Genomic DNA, 23,301 nt, shown 5'->3' on the forward strand with positions numbered 1-23,301 from the left:
TCACAATGTCCAGAGAAAAACTCCATTATCTATCCTATTTTAGTGAATCCAAAATTTTATACATAATTTACTTTCTATCATAACTAAGGAAAGCTGCAGCTCTAATTATTTAGTCTTTACTCCATCACAGACCCAAGAAGGACATAATATTACCTAACAACAGAAACATATGGCTTCATGGACAGTCACTCAAAGTTCCTCTGCAACTTGGGGCATCCATCTTCAGCCTGCAGGCCTAGAGTATCTGGCAGACTTTTCTATGAAGCAGGAAATTTGAAGGACTGCCCCACCTTAGAATGGCAAAATTCTGCCATCACTTTCCTGTGTGTCCAGCATGCCCAGTTTATACAGTATACTGTCAGCAGTCAAGGCAAAGCAGTTTCTTGCCCAAATGGCTAGTCTTGCCACATTGAAAGCAAACTCCATATGGTATTTCTATGCCCAACATCCTTTTATGAAGTAAATTGGTACTGCCATGAAAAACCTTAGATTAACAAAGCATTTTAAATGCCATATTCTATAGGTCTTTGAAGTGTTTGAAAATCATCTGTCTAAAATATTCCTTGAAAACATACCTAATGTGACTACATGTTTGATAATTATAGATTAACTACTAACAATTTCTTAATTATACATTGCATTTTAAAATGAGCTGCATAAGCACAAAACCCCAAATAAGAGTGGAAACATATATACAGTATAACAAAAATATAAAAAATACAATATTTTAAAAAATTCAGTATCAATATACTAAAATCCATGCTAATGCAAAATATCTGAGATTAACAGTTGTCTTTTTATCCTGTATTTCTTTATTTCCCTAAATGATAACAAACATCCATAACCCACCAAATAAACAAAGACCACCCACCCAATATCTTGGGAATGTGGACATTGTGTCTCCAGACTGCTTCCTGTTGTCTGTGGGTGAAGGCATCTTTAGGGCTCTCTGAGAAAATAGATAATGGCCAAGTCCTGGAAGACCAGTTATGACCTTTGTTGATAGATATCACCTGTCAAGTTTCAGGAGATTTTTGCTGATCAAACCTGATTCATATCAACCTTGAAGGAATCTACGACCTCTCATTTCCACATGTGGAAACAAAAGCAAACCTCTTCTCCAAACTATTTCATTTTAAAGTTAAGGCATTCTTAAACTATCTAGGTTGGATTATTTCAGCAGTCCCTTTCAGAAATTATTTAGGTCCAGCCTCTTTAATTTCCTTCCCAGGGGCCCAGAAGAGATGTTACTGACGGCAGGGGTATTCTTTGGGAAAATGATCTAAGTACACGATGCTCTTTCATCTGTCTACTTTATTCCTCTGAGATTATAGCTACACAGCTTCAATTCTATTCTTATACTTAGCTCCTTTCTGTCTCTTCTCCTTCTGTGTTCTCATAACTCTAACCCTTTTCTATCCTCGTCCTCATCTTCCTCATTCTTCTCCATCTTGGTACCTTCCCTCCTCATCTGGAACTGGTCTCTCCTACCAGCAGCTTGACCTGACAATACAGTGCAAAGCTTCCAAGGTACCTACAAGAGCTGTGATGGCCAGCTTCATTTGCAACCCAAAAGGAGAGTGAATAGAGGAGGTGATGTCAGATAAGGCCTGGAATAAATCAGGAAGGAATTTATGTGCTCAAAATTTATTCTTATAAGTGGTTAGGTGAAAAATTACTAGTTTATCATAAATGTGCTCAAACTACAATATTACAGGTGGTTAGGTAAAAGAGTCTATAAGTCATTAAAATAAAACTGCTTTTATTGTCCTATGCAGCCAAACACAGGCAGGGTGGGGTGACTCTGCTCAGAGCTAGGAAACCTGTCTCAAAGCTACTTTGCACCTTGTATGCAAAAAAAAAAAAAAAAAAGTTCTGAGTCAGTTGCTCTGGAATGCCATTTGGGCTGTGAGAAAAAGGATCTCAGCTTCATTTGCACAAGAAACAAAGCTATATCTAGGATGCTAGAGAAGAATTTTAGGTAAATTCACTGTTAGAAGTTCTTAGAAGCATATATTATAGCACACAAGAAAATTATTGCAGGAACTGGCTAATATATATACAAAAGCTAAAATAGCACCAAGACTTTTTAAGTCATGGCCTGACCTTCAGAAAAGTCCTTGACCTTTCTAAGTAGTAGCTTTAGTGATAGTAGCTGGATTCCATACATTTTCCTGTAGCTTGCAGCAAGTCCCTCTTTCAACTCCATGTCTCTTAGCAGCCATCATTTGCTTATCAGCAATCAAAAAATTCAAGGTCAATACAGCAACATACAGGATCCAGACTCCCTGTGTATATCCCATCTCTATGTGGCTTATTCGTTTTTATTATTTTACTTATTGATTTAAAGACTATTATTTTTAAACTCTTTCTATCTATGACCGTCTATATCTGTTTTCTTTTGTTAAGCCTACACACATTGTTAAACAAGTATGTTTAGAAGTTTTTTTCATCTGGATATGTCTTTACTGCATATCTCTAGTCTTTTTGGACGAATGAATCTTTAAACTGCTAAGTGGCTCAGCTAGGACCTCTGCACAGCTCAGATGGCTGTTTCAGCTTGCTTCAAGGGTAATGAGAGCCAAGCCTAAAGCTCAGGGCCCAGTTGGAGGTGTGTTTGACTAGGAACTGCATTCAACCCCCCAACTCTGTAATTAATAGGAATTCCAACCACGCCCCATGGTCATGCATGCCCAGCGGGACACTTAGTCATCTCCACCTAGTCATTTCTGGGTCATACGTCCTGTGTAACCCATGCCCCATGGTTATGTGGTCACATCACAGACATGACCACGTGATCTCTGTGTGTGAGCCTGTGTGCCCAGGTGCATCCTGGCCTTTATAAGACGCAACTGTAGATGTAACCAACCGTCTTATTAAATAAGAAACACAGAAACAATGTAAAAGAGAAAGCCGAGAGGTCAGAGCTCAGAGCTAAAATCTCACCCTTCCTCCTGCTGTCCCAGCTTCGCGAAAAGAGACCTACTTCCTGTCGGTTCGTTTTTTTTAAAGTATGTTGTTCTGCCTTCTTATTGGTTGTAAACCCAAACACATGACTGCCTCGTCACTGTCTGAATGTACAGCCCCCTAGGTCTTAAAGGCATATGTCTCCAATGCTGGCTGTATCCCTGAACACACAGAGATCTTATGGGATTAAAGGCGTGTGCCACCACCGCCACACTCTTGCTATGGCTCTAATAGCTCTGACCCTGAACACACAGATATCTTATGGGATTAAAGGCGTGTGCCACCACCGCCACACTCTTGCTATGGCTCTAATAGCTCTGACTCCCAGACAACTTTATTTATTAACATACAATCAAAATAATAATTCAGTACAATTAGATTACCACCACATTTCCCCTTTTCTATTTTAATAAAAAGAAAAAGAAAGCAAAAGGTTATAACTAACAAAAGAAAAACTATATACAAAAGTACAATAACTATATACAATATATACAAGTAATAAATACCTAAACAGGTATTTGACAAATCAGAGAAAACAATTCCATTATCTATCCTATTTTGGTAAATCCAAGATGTATCTAATGCACTTTCTATCCTAATTAATTTTCAACTATAACTAACTAATCTTCAACCATAACTAACTAATCTTCAACTCCCTCAGAGACCCAAGAAGGGAATAATATTAGCTAACAAAAATAAAAACAGGAAGTGCATGCAAGCAACTTCCAAAAAATTTTGTGAGTTGACAGAAACAGCCAGCTGCCTGGGCAGTCACCTGAGGTTTCTCCGCAGTGTTGGGGCATCATCTTCAGCCTATAGGCTTAGTGTATCTGACAGACTCATTTGTGAAGTAGGATGTACACAAGGTCAACAGTTCAACCTCACATTGGGTGAGAGCAGTCCACGTACCAGAAACACCTGAATTCCACTAGTGTCCTGTCATGATTCAGGATTTTAAATTCTGGAAATTGTTGACAGTTTTTTAATTCAGCTGTCCATTCTTCTTGGCTGTGTATATATGGCTTCATCTCAGCATCCCCTTCTTCTCCACATCCCTCTATTAAATGCCAGTCTACTTTTGAGAGGCATGAGCTTTCAGCTGCTGTTCCATTGTACAACAGAATCCATCGGCCCTCTGCCTGTTAAGCTGCCTTCGAAGAAAAGGGCACCGTACCTTTTCCGGATGCGAAGGCCACTTCAGGGATGGGGCCATATTGTCCTGGCCTCAGAAGATGCCTTTTGATAAAGCCATAACCACACTTGTTTTGGCAAGAATCAGTAGTCCCTTGTTTCGTGATCTGTCTGTCCATTTTGTCCTGTTGATTCGAGGATACTTTGTTGTCCAGTGGCTAACTTTTGCCAGAATGAAAGTTGACTCCATATGCAGTTTCTTCAATGCCCATATTTTCTCTAAAGTAGATTGGTACTACCAGGAGCCGACATGTCTCAAAAAAGAAAAATTTTCTAAGTTATTAAAACATTTTAAGTGCCATATTCTGTAGATCTCTGAAGGGTTTGAAGATGACCTGTCTAAAACATCTCTGCTCAATTTTTAAAACATATCCAATATGACTACAAGTTCTATGATAATGTCTAACTACTAGCTTTCATTTCTTTATATCCTAATAGTTGATAATAATAACATTCAAGGATCAGAAATTTGCATTACATTGTTAAATGGATGGAATAAATACAATTAGAAATATACATATAGCATTTTCTAACAATATCAGTTTCAAATTTGTGTACAATATAAAACAATTCAATCCAATGTAAAGTATTTAAAACTAGTAATTGTCTTTCTCTTTTCTTTCTTTTTTTTCTTTCTTTCTTTCTTTCTTTCTTTCTTTCTTTCTTTCTTTCTTTCTTTCTTTCTTTCTTTTTTTTTTTTTAAACAAGAACCTTAAATCTAATCTCCTTTGCTTAGCCTTTTTCCTAACCCTTGACAATAACTTGTAACCAACCCCCCTAAATACTGAAAATTATCCCAGACCCAGAACCCATTAAAAAGACTAAAAAACCACCTGCCCCACACCACCTCTTTGGGAATGTGGGCGTCGTATTCTTAAAATTGCTTCCTGCTGGGTATGGGCGAAGTTTTCTTTATCCTGAAAGAAAAATTTTAGGTTAATTGTCAAATTCTAAGAGAGGTAACTATATCCTTCACTATCCAGTCTGTGTATAATGCCAAAGTTCAGGGTTTATCTCAAGTCCTTATTCAAGTAGTCTTTGAGACTGGATCATCTCAGCTAGTCATCTCAAAATTGCTCTGAGCACCTTGTAGTTCAAAGCTGATCTGTGGATGATGTTTGTCAGCTTAATGATATTATTATTGTCCACGTGGAATTGTTGTTGTTGTGGGGCCCCATCTTCTTTCTGGAGACTTCAGTTGATGTTAGGCCTGGCCGTGATTTCCTGCAGAAAACTGATAAGAGACTCGAACACAAAAACATATATATGCAGCTAGCCTTTTTTCTAGAATTAGTTAGTACTCTATGTGACCATTCATATCTTAACAAAGTTTAAAATGTATATATATATATATATATATATATATATATATATATTAATCTTGTAAATTTTGATATAAAATTTATACTTTGAGAAAAGTTTAAAGAATCAGAATAGAATCAAAGAGTTGAGATTAGTAATAGAATAGTCCCTTAATTAATTTTGCTTTTGTCCTGTACCATAGCAGAAGATGGCTCTTATTCTGGCATGATACAGGGAGTTTGCATTTTTCTTTTAACAACATGCTTGATTTTAAAGAAGGAGAGAGCCATTCTCCAACTCCAAAGTCAGCTTTAAATTTTAATTGAACTGGGACTGTTAGAAGACCAATAGTGTTAAATCTTTAGAGAAAAGCAGAAACAAACATTTAGGAAGACATAAAAAAATTTTTTTAGATAATATATACCCATACACCGTTTCACTCTGTTTCTTGGGATAGATGATTTGTCCCTTTTCTTCAGTTGTCTCATTTGTCCAGTGTTCTTCAGATTCCTTAACCTTCATTCTCCTAAAAGACAAAAACAAAAACCTTTCCCCAAGACTAATTTTGGGGATGTTCCTTTTTGGCAAGTTATTATCTGATGAAATGAAAAGGCATGTTTTATTGATACAAGTTAGTTTAAATTGGATGTTCATGCTGGTTGATGAACTATCACCTCCTCTAATTAAGAGGTCTCTCTTGTTCAAATCGAACCTTTATCAATTTTGATGGTACCCACAGCTTATCTTCTCCTGTAGAAACAAAAGCAAAACCACGTCCCCAATGTAATACATACCCTGGTTTCCATTCTGAGGTCAGCACATCCTTAAAGTATATAGGCTGATTTAATTCTGTAGTTTTTTCTATTATCCAATGTCTCTCTGCAGCTGTTGTTCCTTTCTCATTGGCATTCAGAAAATTCAAAGTTAGAAGAGCATTATGCAGTCTATTTCTGGGGGTTTTTGTTACCCATTTCTGTTTATTTAGCATATCCTTTAGAGTTCTGTTTGATCTTTCTATAACTGCTTGACCTGTAGGATTATGTGGTATGCCTGTAATATGCTTTATATTGTAATAAGCAAAAAAATGTTTCATTTTAACAGAGACATATGATGGAGCATTGTCAGTTTTGATTTGTGCAGGTATACCCATGATGGCCATAACTTCTAGCAAATGAGTGATTACAGAATCAGCTTTTTCAGAACTCAAAGCAGTTGCCCATTGAAATCCTGAATAAGTATCGATAGTGTGGTGTACATATTTCAATTTTCCAAATTCTGCAAAGTGAAACACGTCCATCTGCCAGATTTCATTTCTCTGAGTACCCTTTGGGTTACATCCTGCTGGTAATGGCGTCTGATTGTAGAAGGAACAAGTAGGACATTTCTTTACTATTTCTTTGGCTTGTTGCCAGGTTATGGAAAAATCCTTTTTTAAACCTTTACTATTAACGTGATGTTTTTTATGAAATTCTGAGGCCTCCAGCACATTTCCTATCAATAATTTATCAATCTCATCATTGCCTTGTGCTAGAGGGCCTGGCAGACCAGTATGGGATCGAATGTGAGTTATATATAAAGGATGATTCCTTTTCCTGATTGTATCTTGTAATTGAATAAATAGTGAAGTTAATTCTGAAGCATCAGGGATAAATTCTGCAGTCTCAATATGTAACACCACTCTTTCAGCATACTGAGAGTCAGTTACTATGTTGAGAGGTTCTGAAAAATCCATTAATACCAACAGAATAGCATACAATTCTGATTTTTGCACTGAATTATACGGACTTTGAACCACTTTACTTAAATTTTCTGATTTGTAACCTGCCTTTCCTTCTTTGTTGGCATCTGTATAAAATGTACGAACTCCAGATATGGGTTTTTGCCGTACAATTCGAGGCAAGATCCATTCAGCTCTCTTTATAAGATCAATTCTATTGCTTTTGGGATATTTGCTGTTAATTTCTCCCAAAAAATTACTGCAAGCTCTTTGCCAAGGTTCACTTTCTGTCCATAATTTTTCAATGTCCTCCTTAGTTAATGGTACGACAATTTCTGCTGGGTCTATGCCTGCTAATTGACGAAGTCTCATTTTTCCTTTGTAAATCAAGTCAGAGATTTTTTCCACATAAGTTTTTAATTTTTTATTTGGTTTATTTGGTAAAAATATCCATTCCAATATAATATCTTCCCTCTGCATTAATATTCCAGTAGGAGAACGCCTAGAAGGTAAGATAACCAAAATGCAATCCAGCTTTGGATCAATACGATTCACGTGTCCTTCATGCACTTTCTTTTCTACCAAGGCTAATTCTTTCTCAGCTTCAGGTGATAATTCTCTTGGACTATTTAAGTCCTTGTCACCTTCTAAGGTTTTGAACAAATTAGTCAGTTCATCATTTTTTACCCCAACAATAGTTCGTAGATGAGAAATATCTCCAAATAATCTTTGAAAGTCATTAAGAGTCTGTAGTCTATCTCTCCGAATTTGCACCTTTTGGGGTCTAATTTTTTGTAGCTCTATTTTATATCCTAAATAATTAATAGAATCTCCTCTTTGTATCTTTTCAGGAGCAATTTGTAATCCCCAGCGAGGCAAAATTTTCTTTACTTCTTCAAACATTATTTCTAAAGTATCTGCATTTGAGTCAGCTAGTAAAATATCGTCCATATAATGATAAATTATAGATTTAGGAAATTTTTTACGTATCACTTCCAATGGCTGTTGTACAAAATTTTGGCACAGAGTTGGGCTATTCAACATTCCCTGTGGGAGGACCCTCCATTGAAATCTTTTAACCGGTTGAGAATTATTATAAGTAGGCACTGTAAAAGCAAATCTTTCTCTGTCTTTTTCTTGTAAGGGTATTGAAAAGAAACAGTCTTTTAAATCAATAACTATGAGAGGCCATCCTTTTGGTAACAGAGTAGGCAAAGGCATCCCAGATTGTAGAGAGCCCATTGGCTGAATTACTTTGTTAATTGCTCTAAGGTCTGTTACCATTCTCCATTTACCAGATTTCTTTTTAATAACAAATACAGGAGAATTCCAAGGGCTGGTTGATTCTTCAATATGCTGAGCATTTAATTGTTCTTCTACCAGCTCTTCTAAAGCCTGGAGTTTCTCTGTTGTTAAAGGCCATTGCTGAACCCATACAGGCTTGTCTGTTAACCATTTTAAAGGTAGAGCTGTTGGTGTCTTTGGAAGATCATCAGTTATTGTGCCCTGTTCTTGTATAATATGGATGGCTGGTGACCACTCATTAGAACAATATCTTCTAATATTTCTCTCAGTAACATGTGCTAGTTTATGATTTGTTTCTGAGATTGGAGGGATGTTAATCTGAGTATTCCATTGTTGCAACAAGTCTCGACCCCACAGGTTCATAGTTATGTTAGCCACATATGGTTTTAATTTTCCTCTCTGTCCTTCTGGACCTATACATTCGAGCCATCTTGCACTCTGTTTCACCTGAGATAATGTCCCAATTCCTAACAGTTGAATGTTTACCTCCTGAAGAGGCCAAGTTGGATGCCAAAATTCTGGTGCAATTATGGTAACGTCCGCACCTGTGTCTACCAGACCAGACAACAAAACACCATTTATTTTTATTGTTAATTTTGGTCTTTGTTCATTAATAGAAGTTTGCCAAAAAATTTTCTTTATGTTTTCTCCTGAATTTTCTATTCTCTCTGTTTCATCATCCTGACCAGCATGATTTATTCCAATAGGCATTTGGTTATTTAATCGCTCTCCAGAGCAGGCATTTCCTCTATGGCTGCCGGAAAGGTTTGAACTGGATTTGCACTGGGGGCCTGCCTGAGGCCCCTCTGGGAGTTTCCCGAAGACTGAGGCAAAGGATTACCCTGTCTGTCCTTTGTTGATCTACATTCGTTGGTCCAGTGTTTTCCCTTACCACACCTTCTGCATACTCCAGAAGGAAGGGACATTCTGTTGCCATTGTTCCTTGAAGAAACATTGTTTCTGGAAATGACCTGTCTACAGTCCCTTTTCAAATGTCCTTGCTTTCCACATCCAAAACATCTAACACTCCTCAAACCTTTTGAAATTACTTCTCCTACCCATGTATCATCATGCTCATCAGCTTCAACATTAATTGTTTCTCTAATCCAATCTTCCATAGGTGCAGATCTTGCCCTTAATGGCCTGATTATTCTTTTGCATGCTGCATTCGCATTCTCAAAGGCCAAAGATTCAATTATTGCCTTACCAGCTTCTGAATCCGAGACCGTTCTCTTTACTGCTGAAGCCAGTCTTTGTAAAAAATCTGTAAAAGACTCTTTTGGGCCTTGCTTCACCTTTGTAAATGACTCAGATTTTTTTCCTGGTTCCTCAACTTTGTCCCATGCATTCAAGGCTGCCGTTCGACATAAAATTAGGGTTTGGACATCATATAAACATTGTGCTTGTGCTGAAGCATATTGGCCTTCGCCCATAAGCTGATCCTGGCAAACTTGTACTCCTTTATCCCTCCATTGTTTTTCTATGTTTTTAGCCTCCTCCTTAAACCAAGTCAGAAATTGAAGTCTCTGGCTGGGTTCCAGAACACCTTGTGCGAGGTCCCGCCAGTCCTGTGGTACTATCCTATTATATGTTGACCAAGTGTTTAACATTTGCTTTACATATGGGGAATGCATGCCATAAGATACTATTGCCTCCTTAAACCTTTTTAAATCCAACATTTCAATTGGAGCCCAAGTATTTTGTGTAGCCATTTGATCAGGCATCTGCTGTACTGTTACAGGATAAATTAAGGGTGACTGTGTGAAAACAGGCTTTCTTTCTGCAACCTTATGATCCCGACTTGAAACAACTTCACTGTTAATTTCTTCTGTCTGAATTTTTACAGGTTTAACAAGTTCTTCTAAAGCTGTTATCCTGGCACTTAAATTGACTATCTTTTTAAATATTAAAATGTGGATTATTATAGTGATAAGGTGCATAATTCCACCAATACTAATATTATATAGTTGTTCCATTGCCAGACTGCCTAAAATTTCGAACAAAAACCAATTTTCTTCCAATGTACACATAAAACCCATTTGTTTTTTAATGTGGAAAAAAATTCTCTTTTAGATAGTTTCCTTTAAAATATCTGATATATTATGACTTACCAAATCTGCGTAGAACAGTAGAAATCCGAGGGGATTTTCAAAGCAGCCACCTAGTGTCCCAGGTGTAAATCCAGAGAGAGAGAGAGAGAGAGAGAGAGAGAGAGAGAGAGAGAGAGAGAGAGAGAGAGAGAGAGAGGAAAGAGAGAACGCACAAGAAAGCGTAGCCGGCTAAAGCTTAAATGCAGCCACGTGTTCCCTCTTGTGCCGAGTCAAGGCTTGGGTCTGGCTTCCTTAAGCTCCGACCACGTGCGTTGGCTTTACAGGCAGGGCCCTTTTCGGCAGGGCAGGTCTGAGTTGTTTGTAGCACCGGCTTTAGGCAAGCTGCTCACAGACCTAGGCCCGGGCTAGAAGTTGCTACCCGGACTAGGACGCCAGCAGCTCGGACTAAGAAGCCGATCGCCGCCGGCTGCCGTGTGCCGCCGCTGCCGCCGCCGCCGCCGCTGCCGCAGGCCGCCTGCCGCCCTTGCGGGAAAGCGGACCTGCCGCCAAGCCAAGCAGTTTTTAATGGATTCTTGTCACGTTGGGCGCCAGATGTAGATGTAACCAACCGTCTTATTAAATAAGAAACACAGAAACAATGTAAAAGAGAAAGCCGAGAGGTCAGAGCTCAGAGCTAAAATCTCACCCTTCCTCCTGCTGTCCCAGCTTCGCGAAAAGAGACCTACTTCCTGTCGGTTCGTTTTTTTTAAAGTATGTTGTTCTGCCTTCTTATTGGTTGTAAACCCAAACACATGACTGCCTCGTCACTGTCTGAATGTACAGCCCCCTAGGTCTTAAAGGCATATGTCTCCAATGCTGGCTGTATCCCTGAACACACAGAGATATTATGGGATTAAAGGCGTGTGCCACCACCGCCACACTCTTGCTATGGCTCTAATAGCTCTGACCCTGAACACACAGATATCTTATGGGATTAAAGGCGTGTGCCACCACCGCCACACTCTTGCTATGGCTCTAATAGCTCTGACTCCCAGACAACTTTATTTATTAACATACAATCAAAATAATAATTCAGTACAATTAGATTACCACCACACGCAACCATGTTCCCTCGGTCTCTCTCTCTCTCTGCACCTCTCTATCTGTGTTTCCTCTCCACCAGGCCTGGCCTGCTCTCTCTCTCTCTCTCTCTCTCTCTCTCTCTCTCTCTCTCTCTCTCTCCTCCCTCCCTCCCTCCCTCCCTCCCTCCCTCCCTCCCTCCCTCCCTCCCCCCCTCACCTTCCCCTTGTAATAAAGCTCTAAACCACTGGGTTCTGTCATGATCGTGGCCTTTCCACTCAGTAACCAGCGCCAGCCACCAGCACCGTTTTTCCTTTCAGTAATGCCAGTGCACGGCACTGTGGCAGGCATTTTTCACTTAGAGGGGGAAAGGCTGTGTCAGTGTTCTGCTGCAAGGCGGAGGTTCTTAAGGGAGTCAGATCTGTTTTTTTATTTTATTTTTCCCCCCCAGCTTTCTCAGGCCCTAGGGATATTCAAGCCCCAAGTTAGGTGTCAAAATGTGGTTGACTTTTTTCTTATTTTTTTTTTATCTTACTCTGCTCTTTGGGGGTCCACCACCCAGCTTCCAAATAATCACACGGAGACTTATTTTTTCTTATGAATGCCCGGCCTTAGCTGAGCTTGTTGCTAGTCAGCTTTTTCTTAACTTAAATTATCCCTACCTTTTGCCTCTGGGCTTTTATCTTTTTCTATTTCTGTTTATCTTTACTTCTTACTCCATGACTGGCTCTGTTGCTGGGTAGATGGCCCCTGTCATCCTCCTCTCTTCTTTATTCTATTCTCTCTGCCTGGCAACTCTACCTATCCCTCTCCTGCCTAGATATTGGCCATTCAGCTCTTTATTAGACCAATCTGGTGTTTTAGGCAAAGTAACACAGCTTCACAGAATTAAACAAATGCAACATAAAAGAATGTGATACATCTTTGCATCATTAAACAAATATTCCACAGCATAAATGAATGTAACACATCTTTAACTAATATTCCACAACATCTCCCACTTCTAGTTATTCTGAGCATCTGTTGAAAAGAGTAATCATGTATCACTGTGGATATTTGTTGAGGCAGTTGGCCTGCATCTGTTTCCTGATCTATAAATCCTGTCTTCCCATACACTGCCACTCCATCTTGGTTACTTGGGATTGAGTCTTGTCACCCTTGAGCACTGCCGTTTTCCTACCTGTGGAACTACCTGGAATTCACTGCACTGCTATATTAACCTACTAGACTTCCTTGTCTTATTTAATTAAGGAAGGTATATTTAATAGATTTCATATACTCTCACAAACTTAAAATGTAATTTCTAATGAAGTAAAACTTTAAATGTTTTTAATAAAATAGACTCCGGACATCTATTGAGTCCTTTGTCCATCCAGCATCAATGTGGGGACTCAGTGAGGAGAGGCCATGAGAAGAAGAAAGGCACCTCCAGAGGGTGCTGTCCAGGTCATTCACCACAGGACCAGCTCTGTGGGGAGCTCACCCCACAGCATGGAGTGCCGGAGGCCTGCCATGTGCATGTGCCACACACCCGCTTCACTTCACACCCAGGTAATCGCCAGATCCTGCCAGGGCCTTTCTAAGTAGTTATACATTAGTCACAGTGTTTGCTACAACTCTGAAATTTTTCCTGATATCTTTATACTTATATATGAAGTTCTAAAATATCTTTGGAAAGGATTTGGCACATTGGAATTCATCATACACCCATATCTTAGATTGCAAGTTTGAAATTTCTTGGTATTTTTCCCACTGTGAACACATACTCTTACTCTGCCTCTCACATTTCTCTCTGTCCTTGTCTAGCCCCATAGGCACACACTTTCTTCTAAATACACAGGCCAAGCTCATTACAGTAGCTACATTTTTAATACCAAAGATGAGGAAGATTCAATAAGTTAATTGAGAGTACCATGAGCATCTATAGTATAAGTATGAACAGTTCCCACATAAATAAATCTGTTGTCTTGAGGCTTCTTGTTTTAGTCACATTTGTGAGACCTTCAGAAGTACAATGGTTCGGTAATGTGGCTTTCTAGAATTCTGGGCTGTGGTTAAGCCAGGGTTATGCTGTTGTACCTGTTTCGCAAAACCCCCAGAGACCACCAAGGAGCCAGTTTTCCGATGCAAGCACATAAGGGTCCTTTTATTCATTGTGATTGGTGCTGGGCCACCGTACAGCAGATGGAAGGAAATGTGGCAGCGGCCATGAGCCCAGGTATAGAGGGTTTTTATAGGGAAAAACCACAAGCTGGGAATTGGCAACTTGGGATTGGGTAGAAGGGGCAAGGTGATTTTTTGAAACTGTTGGTCTAGACTTTGGGCGCGAAACCACATTTGAAACCATTGAGTTAGACCTTTGGCGGGGAACTACAACCTGCAGAACAGGATTATCTGGACTGCTCAGCAGGATTATCTAGATATCTTCAAGGGCCTAACTGCAGACAGGATGTCTGCAGGAGGATGCTGCTCTGTATCCGTTGCAGTTGTCATGGCACATTCCTGAGCCTGTAAAGTTAAATCTAGATCTTCACAATGCCCCTATGCAGTGCCTTCCCTGTGCAGTTCCCAAGACAAGCATATCTGCCCCTCCAAGAGGGCTAGTGAGCAAGTGCATAGGATGCCCCGTGTCATTTGGTCATCCTGGCCCATTTAATCTCTTGGAAATGCACATATGTGATGTTGTATAGAGAACTTTGTTGACCTGATTCTGTTGACCTGATGCAGAGCAAGTACTCAAAGAAGACGGCTACTTAATAAGGATAGAGTCTGACTACTTCATCCAGGCTTTCCTAGAAATCCATGTTTTATGACATTGCTCCCTTGTGTGCCTCCCTCCTTTTACCTCCTACTTCTTCCTCTTGTGTGTCTTTATGTGTATGTAGGTGCATAGATACTCTTGTGTTTGTTGCATATGCATGTGTTTGATGGACACACATTCACATTTGTGGATGTATTTTTTTTATTATAATAGCAGCCTCTATATCCCAGAGAATTCAGTCTAATGAGGACTCTGCTCACTTTCTCTGTATTACAGACTCTATGGATGTTGAGGACTGTGGTTCATCTTCTCAGAAATCAAGTTTGTCATCACAGAATATTTTAAATTCTTTGCCTGTTCCTGAAAAGTACAGGAAGCGAAGGATGCCTGGTGGGAGATTCCAGGTACCTTCAGACCGGGAGTGTCTGAGCTGCCTAGAGAGGGCTGATGTACCCTCTGGCCTCAAGGAAAATCTGAGCAGACAGGATGGCATGGAGAGCCACAGTCAGGTGGCCTTGTCTCATCCTGAGTCTTTGGAGGCTGAAGAGCAGACATCTCATGGCACAAGTGACCCCAGAGTGGTAAGCAGCTGGAGCAGAGGGGTCAGCAGCTAGAGACATGCCTGTGGTGATATGTTATGTATCAAATAAAGCTTGCCTGAGGATCAGAGGACAGAGCCAGCCACTAGATTAAACATAGAGGCCAGGCAGTGGTGGCACACACCTTTAATCCTAGCACTCAGGAGACAGAGATCCAGACAGATCTCTGTGAGTTCAAAGCCATCCTGGACTACATGAGATTGGTCCAGTGTAGGAGAGAAACAGAGCCAGGCAGTGGTGGCACACACCTTTAATCCCAGTACTTGATATCTCATGCCTTTGCTACTAGTATTTGGGAAGCACACACACCAGTAACCCCAGCACTAGGAAGGTTGATACAGGAAGTGATATGGCTAGGCAGAGAAAGGCATGTAAGGCAGAGGAGACAGGAACTGGAGACCCCCTTTCAACTGAGGACTCAGGGTCATTCAAGTAAGAAGTTTCGCGGAGTTGGCAAGGTGAGAAGTGGCTGTGGCTTGTTTCCTCTGGTCTTTCATCATTGACCGCAGTGTCTGGCTCTAGGTTTTACTAAGACCATGCGAGCATGTGCCTCATTCCCAGTCAGTGTGGATAACAGCGCAGTTGTCTTGCTTGCCAGGTCTTATATTTCAGTGCTAATTGTGACCCCACAGTGAAAGTTGCTATTAAACAATTTCTGGTACTTGGTCACATGCATGCCTGTACTAGTGCTCTGGTTCTGAGAGGCAAGTACAGCCACACAGTAGAGGTGATATTCCCATATTTACATTTGTCTCAAAAGTTGGAATCAGGGTTTATGGCAAGTGAATCATCAGTAACTCTGTTATGAATGGAGAATCCTGGAAATATATTTTATGGTTTCTGAAGGATACATTCCTGCTGAGGGAATTAAGAATTCTCACACCCTCAAGGACACAGAGGCTTCCTAGAGGGGCTTCAAGGTGGTTGAGTCTTTGATTGGTCCTAAGCTGGACTGAGGCAAAAATAAGGGAAGCATGTACCAGGCCTTTACTTTGGGGCCACCACTCAGCTCCCAGATCATGACACAGAAACTAATTAGTTATAAATGCTCAGCCTAGCTTAGGCTCATTATGGCTAGCTCTTTTAACTTAAATTAACCTGTTTCTCTTTATCTATCTTTTGCCTTGGGTCTTTTCTTTCCTTCTCTGTGTCTGACTTTCACTGCTTCTGGTGTCTGGCTGGCTTCTCGCCCTGGGTGTATCCCTTGTTCTCTCTTCTTTCCTTTCCGAGCCTAGATTTCCCCTCCTATTTATTCTCTCTTCCTGCCAGCCCCATCTCTACTTTCTCTGCTAAGCTATTGGCTGTCCAGCTCTTTATTAAACCAGTCAGGTGCCTTAGGCAGGCAAGGTGAAATAAATGCAACACATCTTTACATAATTAAACACACATCCTTACATCATTAAACAAATACAGCATAAAGGCCAGGCAGTGGTGGCACACTCCTTTAATCCCAGCACTCGGGAGGCAGAGGCAGATGAATCTCTGTGAGTTCAAGGCCAGCCTGGTCTACAGAGCTATCTCCAGGACAGCTAGGGCTGTTAAACAGAGAAACCCTGTCTCAAAAAAAAAAAAAAAAGACAAAAAAGACAAAAAAACAAATGCAGCATAAACAAGTGTACCACACCTTTTCACAGTTAAAATAATATTCTGCAGCATAAACAAATGTAACACATCTTTGCCCAGTTAAAATAATATTCCACAACAGAGGATGGCTATTTATAGCCATAGTTAAGGTGACTTCTGGGATTTCTGGGCCATGTTAAAGACAGTAGTTAGTTGACTACAGTGTTAGTTGGGGGCTGTTTTCATATGTGATGTGACCATGTTGATTTGCAGCCTCTGTTTCTCGGGTTCTGGATTGGGGAAAAGAAGGGAAATGGGGGAGGGGAGTGCTATGCTGTCACAGCCTCATGAGGAGCCAGCTTCACAAATGGGTGTCTCCAAAGAAGGTGTCTCTTGTTCTCAGCCCAAGGTTGTGACTCTGGACATGGGTTTCTTCCATTATGGAGACAAGCATTTTATACTCCGGCATGTTGTGTTAGAGACTTAGCTTTTGCAGTGAGCTGCCACCGTAAAGCCAGTCTTAGGCTTGTGTCTTCATTGTAGCTGTCTCCTAAACTTGGCGTGGCTGCAGTGCCTGAGCAGAGGCCTGCTCTGGAAGTGGCACTCCTGGAGGCACTCCTTGACCTAATAGACAGGTGCTCAAGTGGCAGTGGATCCCTGCATGGCAATGAGGCATTCCTTGGTGAGTCCTGGCAGCATCTGTTGGTAGATGCTGCTCAACTGCTAGGTTTGGGGCTCTCAGTGTTCACACAACCTGGGGTTCCAGAGAAATGGATAATTAGTCCCATGCCAGATAACAGACGTCCTCTGGTGAGTATTGCATGTTTGTTATGTGTCCTACCTACTGTCGCTGCCCTTCTTGGTGGCTGGAGGGCTTTGTTTCTAAGGGCTACCACCTGCCATGCTACAAATGCTGTGCCCATCGTTGGTCTCTAATTACTCTGTCATTTTATGGGCACTTGGAAGGCTGGGAAACTATCTGCTGTCTTCTGATTTTCTAGGTATGTCTGGTTGAGTACAGGACCCTGGACTCACAAAGCTTCAGATATGTGATAGGAACCCAACAAGATTATTTTCCCTAGTGAGTCTCAAATATTATTAATGGACCAGCCTTGGGTCTATTTGCTTCTGCAGACTGGAGATTCAGGATGAGAATGTGCTAGGGTACTTCATGCAGTATTGTGCTCTGAGCCTAGGCAATGGCTGCTTTCTCCAGAAGCCTGGGCTACATGTGAGTGTCCTTTGGGAGCCAGGCCCATCAGCACTGAGCTGCCTAAGCTACTTCCTACCATGGCTCCTGTCTTAATCAGGGTTAGTATGGCTGTGATGAAACACCATGGCCAAAGCAACTCAGAGACGAAAAGGTTTATTTGGCTTATTCTTCCACATCACAGTTCATCATCAAAGGAAGTCAGGACAGGAACTCAAACAGAGTAGAAACCTGGAGGTAGGAGCTGATGCAGAGACCATGGAGGGATACTGCTTATTGCCCTGCTCCTCATGGCTTACTCAGTCTGCTTTCTTACAGAATCAGGACCACCATCCCAGAGATGTCCATCCCCCCACCCCCACCATGGGCTGAGCCCTCCCCCATTAATCATTAATTAAGAAAACACCCTACAGACTTGCCTGCAGCCCCATCTTATGGGGCATTTTCCTAATTGAGGTTCTCTCAGATGATTTTAGCTTGTGTCGGTTGACTTAAAGTAGCCAACAGTTCCTGACCACTACCCTCAGGAGTTGGGGCTGTGACCCTTTTAGTTATTCCTGGATCAGAAACCTGGGAACTGCAGTACTGGATCCTGGTGACTGTACATCTATTCTTTAATCAGGGCCAGTGTCTTGTTGCAGCAGAAGTGGTCTGTGGTAACTGTGATGGTTGTGATGCTGTTGCCACCTTGGAGTTTTCAGGCCAGGCTACCACATACTCACCACATTTTCCTGATGTGGCTACCTGGCATATGCAGCCTTCTCTTGAGGGTTGCCTTTTTGTAAATTAAAAGCCAAGTCCGTTATTCTCATAGAGAAACAAGCAAGGTGGTTTCAAGGTACCAGTGTCTATTTTTTCCTGTGCTCTGCTTTCAAGTCACATAGCTATGTAGTGAGCATTTTTGTTTTTTATGTCCCATCCTTTAGCTGTGATATGGTAACTGTACTTCCTTTTGACTTCCAGCTCAGGCCAGGCATGTTTTGTCATCTCTTCAAGACTTCACAGCAGCTCGGGACAGTTCGGCACTTGAAAAGGAAGAAATTAGTTACCTCTCTCTTGAAAATAAGTCTCTGCAAAGCCGCCTCGCTGAGCAGCAGCAGCAGTACACTGCTGCGGTGAACAAGGTGACGGCGGAACTCAACAGTTCAAGGAAGGAGCTGGTGAGCAATGCTCTGTGTTGTTTGCATTTGTTCACGGGATGAGGGAAAGACAGATCTGGCCCACAAACCAAGGGCAGTGCTGACTGTTCTGCTCCACAGCCACTCCTGGGCTCCCTCTTGCTGCTCCAGACCAAGCAGTTTCCCCCTATTAGCAGTTGTTGGATCCAGGGATCCACTTGACTGTTTCACACCCAGGTCCCAGAAAACAGTGAATCTGTGATGGTGTTGCTGCTGATTGCCAAAATTCTACCTGGTACTCTCTTCTTAGAGAGTCTAGATGGAAGAGATGGGGGAAGAAGAAATGAACCAGACTCATTCTGTCCCTGACATAGGCTTCTCAGTCCCATGTGGTTCCAATTGTCTGGGTCATCTGTGGTCTTTTCTCTGTTGTGCACCAACCAGGCAACATTAGAAGGTTGTGTCTGAGTCTCGGGGACTCTCTAACACCAGATGGTACCCAGAAAGAACCATACAAACTTGGACCTGGCCTCTAAGTTGATGTTATGGGGTGTATTGTGTTTAAAGTATTGGGGTGTCCTCACTTCTTTTAAGTTTGTGTTGATGGTTGAAGGGTTGGACCACAGGGCCAGTGCATCTACCAGAGCAAGTACTAATCTTCTACTTAGCTCTGTGGCATTGTAGTACATAACCTCAAAATGATCCATGGACCAACATGGCTGTGGCCAGCTTCTGCAATAGACTGAGATTAACTAAGCACAAGTCAGTTGCCAAAACTCAAGACTCTCATCTGAAAGCCCAACAGGTCAGGATCTACTTCAGGCTTGCTCACAGAAGGTCTTGATGACATGTGAGCCTCTGTGTGGGCTGCAGGAGTCTTCATGATACCAAGAAGGGGATACAAGTCTGTCCCCTCTCTGCCAGTGGATTGGTCCACCCCTGGCAAGGTCAGCACCTAGGAACCATGTACACTCTGGGTTAGTGGGTCCCTGCAGCAGCTGCCTGGCTTGTCTCCTGCATTAGTCACCTGTTTTGTAAAATAGGTGAATATACAACAGTATTTCTGGGGGAAATTTAAAGTTGCCTGACAAATAATATCTTCATTTTGGGAAGATCTACACAAGAGATGACACTTGGAATCTCATTTTAGAGAAAACCAAAGAACAGTGAACTGACACAGATGGTCTCTGGTATTGAAAGCACTGTGGATCTCCTGCATGTGCACAGAGCTCTTGCATCTGGAGAGGGCCAGAGCCCAGTGTGCCTGGACTGCAGTGCTATGCAGAGTATTGTCTATGTGGGATTGTTGGCTCCATGGGACACAGTATAGTCTTACAACAAAACAATCATTAGTACCTGTTAAGGCAGACACCGTGAGTATGAGTCACCCTGCTGGATGTGGAACAGCAGCACCCAGAAAGATAAAAAGTCCAGAAGTCAGCATTGCCCTGCTGCAGTATGGAAGTAACACACAGAAGTATCTATGCTGAAGGGTAGCCTTAAGTGCCAAGACAGGAATAGGCTAAAGTTCCCTGTCTTTTTGAGTGAGCTGAGCCTTGCTTCTGGTTATCAAGCCTTGGAGAAGAAGGAGTAGCCTAGCACATGGATCAGGAGTTCATATGGTAAAAACCACCTCCTTGGACAGCTGGGAAAGGACCAACAAGAGCCACTATCCAGAGTGACTGAACAAGTCCTCGTGAGCTTCACAGGGTAGAGACATTAATCTGCATGGAGCTTCCTGTGACACCTAGGATTATGTCTTGAGGCAGAGGCTCTGCCCCTAACCTGGTATCCTAAATAGTTTCCAAGGCAGATGTACCTGCCCAGTCTGGATGTGTTCAGTCCCCTGCTGCCTTTGCCCGATCACATGATTGAGAGGTCGGAGCCAGCACAACCCAGCACTGAGAGCTAGTGCCAGAAGGAAGAGCCTATGTGGGGACCTCATTGCAGGAGGTGCTTTGAAAGGAATACTTAAAGCTGCGGCTGAGTTTTATTAGGGTATTTTGTTGAATAATAAGAGTTCTTTATTTTCTTTTTTTTAAGTTAGAGGAATTTTTGGTTTTTGTTTTGTTTGGGGGATGTCATTCCTCAGCTTAAAGTGCTGGTTCTCACTCCTCTTTTCCTGGTGGGAGGCATGAGGTCCTGTCTAGAGCCTAGACCTTTATGAGTATGTCTGCTGGTACCTGAGCTGCAGGTGGGCGAGTACAGATCTGTGGGAGCCCTGACTTTGCAGGCAGCTTGCATGGCTCCTGTCGAGAAGCCTGGTGACTTTCGGCACCTTTGCAACAGCTGTCATTACTGGCTCTGATGGTGGTCCTGGTCTCTGTCGTATGTTTCAGTCTTAACACCCCAGCTTATGTTCAGCATTTTCCCTGCCTGTGAAGATGCTCAATTCCAACTTGTGATAGGGGATAACTGATGGAATCCCCCACGTTTGTAGACCAAGAAGCCAGATCATAATAGAGTTCCCATAGAAAGGATACCAGTAATACTGGTATAGTATAGAAGCCCTGAGGGATCTCTGTGACAGTGGAATCCTCATGGAGAGAGAGGACCCACCAGCTATCAGTCATTGCTCTTCCAGTATCGCACCTGAATTCCTCTGATACATATCCCACCTGCCCTCTCCCCTTCCCTCATGTCCTTCCCCTTCCAGTGGGGAGTTAGAGTAGCCTGCTGGTGGGAGAATATGCTTGAGTGTGATTTTTGCTTTATGTTGTGATTCAGAATTATACTATGGAAAGGGAAACTTGAGTCTATGGTGAGTGTCCAAAATTTTATTCCATTCGTTAAATATATTGACTGAACTTGACTTGTCTACATTTGTTTTCTATGCTTCTAGGACACATTGAGGCAACATTTAGACAAATCTTTGGAAGAGAATAGTAACTTAAAATCTCTTCTATTCAGCGTGAAAAAAGAAGTAAAAAATTCAGACACATCAGCTGCATTAACTTTGCAGATCACTGGTAAGTGTACAGTTTATTTGGTAACACTACTTGGTAAAATTTGAGTGCTCATGCATGCATAGGGTAGACATTGTTCTAAATCACTTTATGCCAGGAGTTGAATCAGTAAATACTGTCTGAGTGGGTCTAGAGACCCAGTCCAGTTGTTAATGGCTGCCTATAGCAGCCAATCTGGGGCCATGTGTGGAGGTAACTTCTTTGGCTCTTTCCACCACCATCTAGATCTTGACTCTTCTGCTTCCTGAGAAAGCAAGTGTCTTGATGGCTGTTTATGATTACTGTTTCTTTCAGGTCCAGATAATTTTTATTTCTTTCTGTATTTTTTGGGGTGTTTTGTTTTTCCATTTCAAAAAGAGTCGAGCCATCTGTGTTTCAGAAGGGCAGACTGTTGAGCACACATTGCTCTTGTTTCAAGGGAAGCTTTAAAGAGCCAGGAGGTGTAGATGTAACCAACTGTCTTATTAAATAAGAAACACAGAACCAATGTAAAAGAGAAAGCCAAGAGATCAGAGCTCAGAGCTAAAACCTTACCCTTCCTCCTGCGGTGGTCCTACCTCTCTGAAAAAGACCTACTTCCTGTGAGTTTGTCTTGATAAAGTCTTTCTGTTCTGCCTTCTCATTGGTTGTAAACCCAGACACGTGACTGCCTCGTCACTGCCTGTAAGTACAGCCCTCCAGGTCTTAAAGGTGTATGTCTCCAGTGCTGGCTGTATCCCTGAACACACAGAGACTTACCTAGCTCTGCCTAGCAAGTGCTGGGATTAAAGGTGTGCACCACCACCGACATGCTCTTTCTATGGCTCTAATAGCTCTGACCCCCGGACAACTTTATTTATTAACATACAATTAAAATCACATTTCAGTACAAATAAAATACCACCATAAGGAGGTAACTGCCTCCTGCCTGATCCTTTGTACCTCAGCCTTTGCAACACAAAGCGCTATAGCTGAGGAGTGCCACCCAGTCTGATTCTTGAACCAAGTGTCTCCTCGGATTTTTTGCTGCTTGCTATTATTAGGATGTTTTGTTGAATAATGAGTTCTTTATTTTCTTTTTTTTAAGTTAGAGGGGATTTTTGGTTTTTGTTTTGTTTGGGGGATGTCATTCCTCAGGTGCCATCCCATTTTACTTATTTCTTTTCTTTTTGAGATTATAATATATCATTTTTCCATTCCCCTCCCTCCCTCTAGACCCTTTCATATACCACTTTCTTTCAAATTCATAGCCTCCTTTTTCATTAATTGTTGTTATATGCATATATGCGTATGCATGTATATGTGTATGTGTATATATTCCTAAATACAACCTGCTCAGTCTATATAATGTTACTTGTATGTATGTTTTCAGGACTGACCATTTGGTATTAAGTAAAATGTTAGTGTACTCTTCCCTAGGAAAGACTATTTTTCTCTTGCTCCCAGAATTCCTTAGTTGGCTATAGTTCTTTGTGTAGGGTTGAAGCTTCATGGTCTTTCCCTGTCCACTTAG

The 23,301-nt window shown here is 41.6% G+C and overlaps 1 protein-coding gene across 4 annotated transcripts in view; it reads left to right on the plus strand.

Moving 5' to 3' along the window:
- Positions 1–23,301, plus strand: part of Cep72 (centrosomal protein 72) — a 78,195-nt gene that overhangs the window by 37,176 nt on the left and 17,718 nt on the right. For all 4 annotated transcript variants that reach the window (XR_006063840.2, XR_006063841.2, XM_006990021.4 and 1 more), the window contains exons 6-10: positions 12,934–13,143; positions 14,630–14,934; positions 17,059–17,197; positions 18,689–18,885; positions 21,686–21,812. Coding sequence is in view for 2 of the 4 variants with exons in the window: in XM_006990021.4 (XP_006990083.2) it covers positions 12,934–13,143; positions 14,630–14,934; positions 17,059–17,197; positions 18,689–18,885; positions 21,686–21,812 (978 nt within the window). In the remaining 2 variants the exon portion in view is untranslated. The remainder of the gene's footprint in view (positions 1–12,933; positions 13,144–14,629; positions 14,935–17,058; positions 17,198–18,688; positions 18,886–21,685; positions 21,813–23,301) is intronic.

This window comes from Peromyscus maniculatus, chromosome 15 (genome assembly GCF_049852395.1).
Source record: "Peromyscus maniculatus bairdii isolate BWxNUB_F1_BW_parent chromosome 15, HU_Pman_BW_mat_3.1, whole genome shotgun sequence".
Classification (NCBI taxonomy): domain Eukaryota; kingdom Metazoa; phylum Chordata; class Mammalia; order Rodentia; family Cricetidae; genus Peromyscus; species Peromyscus maniculatus.